Source organism: Mustela nivalis (genome assembly GCF_964662115.1).
Source record: "Mustela nivalis genome assembly, chromosome: 10".
Classification (NCBI taxonomy): Eukaryota; Metazoa; Chordata; class Mammalia; order Carnivora; family Mustelidae; genus Mustela; species Mustela nivalis.
The window spans coordinates 12,569,531-12,576,678 of NC_139029.1; the positions used below are offsets into that span (position 1 = coordinate 12,569,531).

The 7,148-nt window shown below is 57.0% G+C and overlaps 1 protein-coding gene across 2 annotated transcripts in view; it reads right to left on the reverse strand.

Moving 5' to 3' along the window:
- The window catches only part of IFFO2 (intermediate filament family orphan 2), a 44,156-nt gene extending 37,544 nt beyond the window's left edge, over window positions 1-6,612 (reverse strand). Inside the window, exon 1 of one of the 2 annotated variants that reach the window (XM_082687941.1) lies at window positions 5,428-6,612. In XM_082687941.1, coding sequence (XP_082544067.1) covers window positions 5,428-6,092 — 665 coding nt within the window. In that variant the 5' untranslated portion in view covers window positions 6,093-6,612. The remainder of the gene's footprint in view (window positions 1-5,427) is intronic. The other variant, XM_082687942.1, reaches the window with a different exon arrangement.
- Window positions 6,613-7,148: the final 536 nt, after the last annotated feature.

The following is a 7,148-nucleotide window of genomic DNA, read 5'->3' on the forward strand; positions in this document are numbered from 1 at the left end:
AAAATGAAGGCAACAAACATTGTGGGGGGCCAGAGAGGGGACCCACTGGAGCCTACCAGGTGCCTTAGCACAGGACCTCCTTCATTCCTCCCCGACTCCTAGGGGAACAATGCTATTCCCCCTCTGTTACAGAAAGTGGTGGCTCTGGCGGCTCAGAGAGGTTAAGCAATTGCCCGCAGTCACACAGAGTAGCAGAGCCGGGACGTGAACCCTTTCCCCCCATCCCAGGCTGCCTCCCTGAAAAATCAGAAACAAAGAATCCATATTGGTGACAGCTTCAGAGATAACAGAAGTGGCAGGGAATGAAGCCTTGCGACCAGCTTTCCGGGGCAATCTTCTGGCTCTGGGGCACTCAGGGGCCAGCACACACCTGCTCAAGGGCCTCCCAGGGCGTGATGAGGAAAGGCAGGGCACACCCCAGCTGGCTTACCCACCAGCCCATTTTGGAGCCTTTCATTCAGGCTGCCAGCCCAGCCCCTTCCGGCTCATGATCAGAAATAGCTGGGACAGAAGTCCCTCCCATCCCTGAAAGTTGCTTTTTAAAAAAATGCTTAAAGGCAGACACACAAAAAGGTAGAGGAAACTCTACCAAACCCCAGCAGAGGCCGGATGACGTGAGCATCCCCTCAGAGTCGCGGGGAAAGATTCCAACAGCAGGCAAGGTCTTCCCAACTTGGCTTTGTGGGTCAGCTCCCTCCGGGCCTCAGTTTCCCCATCTTAAAAATGAAAGTAACTCAGCTGAATCAGCATTTTCTCTCTCTCTCTTTTTTTTCTTCTAAGCTGTAGAACTCTGTTTTCCAATGGAAGCTTCCCCAGAAAACCAATCTGGCGGGCATGGAAATAGAGCTGCTATGGTTGATGGGGGCCAGATCCCAGGTGCTCAGCACCCCCCACTCACTGTCCCCAGAATTGCCCCCAACGCACCCAGCTCTAAATCCCGTGGCTCTAAAGGGCCCGTCTGGGAACCATCAGGCTAAATGATCACTGTGGTCTCTCCTGGCTCTCAAGCAAAGCTCCGATCACCCAACCACCCCAACCACCGGGGAGAAACAAAGCAATCCCTTCATGCTGACTTGAGTCAGGGGCACAGACACTTGGCAACCTGCAGAGGGAGGGAGAGAAACCCAGACAGTTCCAAACCACGCTGGGCCTGGGGGAGGAGAGAGGAAGAACTGCCAGTCTGTGAGACAGGAAGAACAGCCCTGGCCCGGACCCCTTTGAGTCACAGACCAAAGTATAGGGCGAGTTGGGAGGGGTCACCAAAAGGAACCCCCTCCCGTAAAGGTGGAGGACCTAAGGCTCAGAGAGGGTAGCAGCTGGCCTGAGGTCACACAGCACCTAGTAGCAAAGCCTGACCTGGAGTCATGGTCTCTGAGAAGCAATGCAGAGAAATCCCCCCTAGTTTAAAGTTCAGACAGACTCAGCAGGAATCTCCAGGGGAAAGCCCCCAGCTTGCAAACTCGGAGTAGGACATTTTGGTGGCACTGGGTGGTGACAGGGCAGAGATGTTTGTTTTGGTTTCCAAATCAATGCATGACAACCTTGTCCACGGTACAGTTTGGGCAACCACAGTTCCCTCATGGTAAAGAGCTCAGCGCTGGTTGGCCAGAGGGGAAACCCAAGCCGTAGCGAACAGAGCCCAGGGCCCAGGGCCCAGGCACCCCAGGCCAGGAGCTCTGGTTTGGGTCGGTGTTTCCAAAGCATGGCTCCCGTATCACTCGAGGCCCCTGAGACGATGGGAGGGGGCACAAATGACTCTTTGCATTTAAATTCTACAGACTGCAGAGGTGAACCAATAAACTATGGTTTGTCTGCACAGCGGAAAATTGTTCACGAGTCTAAAGGAATGTAGTATTGAAACACACTATGACGTGGTTGAACCTACAAAACATCATCTAGGTGTAAGAAGCCAGACACAGAAGACTATAAATGATACGACGACACTGACTTGGAGTGTCCAGAAAAGGTGAATCTATAGAAACCGAAAGCACATCAGTGTTGCCTGGGCTGGGGTGGGAAGGGGGATTCCCTGCAAATGGGCATGAAGGCTCTTTTTAGGATGATGCAATTTTTCTACAACTCGGTTGTGGTAATGGTTGCACAACTCTGCATTTACTAAAAAAAAAAAAAAAAAAAAAATCACTGAATAGTGAGCTTAAGAGGATTTTATGATGTGCAAATTACACCTCAAGAAAGCTGGTGAAGAATGTTTTTCTTAAGTCAAAATAGTGACGGTGGTGGTCCATGGTTCTGGCTGCAGATCTTAGAGGAGGAACCCAAATGCCTCCAGCTTGGAGAACACAGAGTTACACGCACCAGGCACATGTACTCTGCAGAAGCAAGTGGGGGTGTCTGAGGCTGTGACTTCCTCCAGGTAGACGGGAGGAAACCCTAGAACCTTTCCCTTCCGGGCACAGGTCCCCTCCACTGGTCACTGCCTGCGGCTCCGTGCTAGACAGCCCCAAAGCATCTAATGCCTTCGGTGGCCCAAGCAAACACCGTGGTCCCATCCCTTAGACAGTGACTTCTCTCATGGCCAGGGGACCAGAAGCGGACTGGGAGCTCAAAGTCAAGATTATATTTTGACAATGCTGGAAAGACCTTTTGAGATAATCTAGTCCGGCGACTTTTAAATTTTTTCTTTTAAGGTGTTGAGATGCCTGACCTCCTCCCGAAAGCAAATTCTCATGAGAAACCCAAATACAGAAAGAAGTAAAAACAGAATGTTATGGGTTTACATTCACACTAGAAGTTCACATACAGAACAGTTAGTTACCTATTCTGAGTCCCATCAGTGAAGCTGATGAGGCTATTTTGGTTCATTAACATTTAGAACTGGGACCACAGATGACAGTACCATATTCTATTTAATCCTATCTCCAGCTTTGGCTGCAGAGTTTCATGAAAATCCTGACTCACACAGATAAGTAGCTACAAATGGGAACGGTTTTTAGCGGTTTGCTCTGCAATCTCAGAGTACGCTTCAGACAAACAGAGAAAGGCAGGCGGGTGGCTTTAACTTGAGGCCAACTACTAACAAGTTAACAATTAACCATGAGTTGACATGAAGAACTTAAAAGTGAGCACATTTTTTATAACCATATTAACACTGCAATATAATTTAAAATATTAAGTCTTGGGGCATCTGGGTGGCTCAGTGGGTTAAAGCCTCTGCCTTCAGCTCAAGTCATGATCTCAAGGTCCTGGGATCGAGCTCTGCATCAGGCTCTCTGCTCAGCAGGGAGCCTGCTTCCCCCTCCCTCTCTGCCTGCCGCTCTGCCTACTTGTGATCTCTGTCTGTCAAAAAAATAAATAAAATCTTTTTAAAAAATATTAAGTCTTACATAACAGTCCAGGAAACCCAAGACCATCTCCAAGGCAGCCTGGGACTTCCAGGAGCACGGTGCTAGGCCACTCACCCCTCACTACACAGAAAGGGGAAACTGAGTCCCGAAGAAGGGAGTATATTTGCTTTGGACAAATCCAACTTGAGCCCTGAATCAACTCCGGAAAAGAGGCACCTCCCCAGCTCACCAAAAAAAAATGGAGGAAGAGAAGGCGCTCACACAGCCCCAGGGGACAGGAGGACAGGCACCCACACTCCACCTGCCCCAGCAGTACCCATCTCATTCCAGGCCAGCGCCAGAAGCTGACATCACACCCCACACCCTGGATGCAACTTGAACAGAACGTTGCTCAACGCCAACCTATCTCCCTCTGAGATTGGGCACGGTTTTTCCATCTCCTTAGTAGCCACGTCCAAAAAGCACACACAATAAAACAAACACAGCACAAGCCTGAGGCATGACGACACAATCAACAGTGGGACACAGAAGGGCCCATCCCTCCGTGTTTCACCATCGAGAACAGTGCCTGCTCCCCTACCCCACCCCAAGGAAGCTGCCCACAGAGGCAGAGGTAGCCTCCCCCTGGCCGTGGCGGGGCATGAATCCATTCTCAAGTCCTCAAGAGAAGATGGCCTGGGAGAGGGGCTCGTCCCCAGCGCAGTGAAAGCCAGGCCCTACATGAGAGACCCGAGACTCCCAGGACCTCTGGTCCATGCTGGCCTAACAAAGCCTATTGTCTTTAATAACATCAACTGATTACTTTATCCCTTCCAAAAAGCATCACCAACCTCTTCTCCCCTTCTGCAACTGGGGGTAGATTTTACTCTTCCTATCTGTCTCATGAGCAAATAGGTTTCCAAATGGTCCCACTATCTCCCTGGCAGGTGCTGGAAGAGACCCATGGCCCTGAACAGACCTCTGGGCTCAATGTTAGCATCAGGACTCAAGGAGTGGAAGGAAAGAGCCTTCTCACAACACCCTCCAAGCCCTAGAGTTTGGAGCCAAAGCTCCCAATGTAGAGTTGCCCATGCTAGGACAGCACAGGGCGCTGCCCCCACCCAGGCCTGTGAGGCTACAGAGAGACCCCTCTCTTCTTATTGGAAAGCTGAGCCATTAGTCCTGTCAGCCGGACTGTGCGCAGGAAGCAATGTCAGTTTCCCAACAGGGGACACGGGACCCAGCAAGAATGTGCAGGCCGGGCCTGTAGGCAGTCTTCCCCGCACACTAGCCAGGGATGGTGGTCTGGGTCCAAACAACGTCCAGTCTTCGGCCCAAGGTTCTCTCCTCCTGCAGGCCTTTAGGGCTGCATCTGTTGGCACTCAAAGCCATGACAGTAGGGGGTGAGGAGAAGAGGGGTGAAGAGAGGGGTTTTTCAAAGCTTGTGGCCAGTCCAATGGTAGTCTGGTTATCCAGACCCAACAAATAGACCTTGCAGAGCTGGAGCAACATGGCAGACTCTGACCCCAGTGGATTTGCCCATTTTCAAACACATGATCTCATTTAATTTAAGGGACAAAAAAAAAAAAAAGGCCAGTGGGTTGGTGAAGAGTTTTTTTCTTTTCACCCATGGAGGGAGGGGAGCCCGCCTCCTACATCCTTGGGGAAATACCTGCAGCGGGAGACAAACTAGCCAAAAGTCGTTCAACTCACTAGTTCAAATCCTGGTTTTGCCACTATCAGCAAAGCCCCTTTTGGCAAGCCCCTCGCGTCGCTGTGCCTCAGTTTCCTCATCTACAAAATGGGGATAAGAATGCCTTACGCTCTGCGTTGGTGTGAGGATTAAATGAGATCACATAAAACACCAGTGGTCATTATGCCACCTAGAAAACAACCGGCCCCGACCAATGACTGCACCGACGTGTCCCCTACGGTAGTCAGCACCCGCCCCCATCCTTGGAACTAGTAAGTGAGTTTTCCATGCGTGTGTAAGGCCCTATGCAAACACAGCTTCCAGCCCACCTGCTAGGACCAGCTGGCCGCCCCCAGCCCCTCCCGAACGCACGCATTCCGCCGCCTCCTGGACCTGGACGCCCCCTCCCCGGGAGCTGCGGGGTGGGGGGAAGGGCAGGTCCCCACTCACCTCCGCTTGTACTCGTCGCGCTCGCGCTTCACCTTGGCCAGCACGTTGTAGAGCGCGCGTATCTCAGGCGTGATGGTGTCGATCTGCACGCCCACGCCGTCGGGGTGCACCCACGACACGCCGGGGCCCTGCACCGTCTCCACGCCGCCGCCGCCCGTGCGCCGCACCTGCGTGTAGCTCCAGATGGTCCCGGGCAGGCGGCCGTAGTGCTGCGGGTGCGAGCCGCCGCCGGGGGGCAGGCCGCCCAGGGCAACGGTGTTGGCGTTGGCGCCCGCCGCCGCGCCGCTGCCGCTGCCGTGCCCCGCGCCGGACGCTGGCGGCCGCAGCAGCTCGGGCCCGGTCTGCACGGCCTGCTCTCGGGAGAAGGTCTTGTAGCGCAGCCGCCGCTCGCGCTCGCTCTGCTGCTGCTCCAGCTGCTTCTCCAGCAGCCGGTTGCGCCGCTCCAGCTCGTGCACCTTGGCCAGGAAGCAGCGGAAGCGCACGTTGAGCCCCTTCAGGAGGTGGATGTTGGAGCCCAGGTCGTCCCGCAGCGCCGCCGTCACCGGCGACGGCCCCGGCCCGGCCCCGCCGCCGCCGCCGCCCCCGCCGGGGCAGCTCCCGCCGCCGCCGCCGGGCGGGCAGCCGAAGGCCAAGGCCATCTCCCCGAACAGGAGCGAGTTCACCATGCGCCGGCTGCGCGGCTCAGGGCCCCGGGCCCGCGGCTCCAGGTGCGGCTCCAGCTCCGGGCAGGGCTCCCGGCGCTGCCGGGCCAGGGCGGGCGCGGGCTCCAGCGCGGCCGGCGGGCGGGCGGTTCCAGATGCGCGCCAGATGCGGCCTCCGCAGCTACGGCGGGCCGGACCGCCCCCCGGATGTGGGCGCCGAGGCGAGGGACGGGACTCGGGCCGCGGTGGAGGCCACGAAGGCTGCGTGAGGTGGCGAGGGTCGTGGGTCCCAGCTCCCCGGCTGTCAGAGACGCTGTGGTGGGGCCGCGGCAGCCGCACGCAGAGGACTCTCGGCCGGCACTGCCCCTCTGCGGCGGGCCCCGCCCACTGCAGACACAGGCCCCGCCCCCGCCCTTGCCCCGCCCATCCCACCTCCCTCTGCGGTGCTCCGAGAGCCCGAGGCCCCGCCCCTTCGGCCCGCAGCGCCGGGCCCCGCCCACTCCGCTCTCCGCCGCTTTTCTGGACTGGGTAGAGCGGCTGTCTGCAGCTCTGGCTCCGCCCATCTCCCGCCTGGACCACGCCCTCTCCCGCGCCGGGTCCTGCCGCCAGGCTCTAGTCGGATTCTTTGCCTGGAGACGCGGACCGCAGAGCGGCACCAGGTCCGCGGTTAGCTGGAACCGCCGCAGAGCCAGCCCGGCCCCTTAAAGGAGCCGGCAGCCTGAGCAGCGCACGTTTCCCCGTTAGGGCGCCCCTTCCCCCCACGTCCTCTAACCAGGAGGCTCCTCTTCTCTCCCTTTCCCACCCCTATCCCCCCGGCCCTAAATTCCCAAGGCGTGTCCTGGAAGGGCTGGGGGGCCATGGCGTCCGAAGGTGCATCTGCACCCCACCCCCACTCCAACCTGGGGCGGCCTAGATCGACCTTCCCAGGATAACGCAGCGCTTCCGCCGGCACGTCCCCCACGTGGTGGACCCGGGCAGGCTCCTCCACCGCTTGCCCCCACAGATCGGCGCGAGCCTGTAGTCCCGAGATCGGCTCCGGCACTGCCGATCCCTCTGGTCTCCCAGCCCACCGCGGCGCGG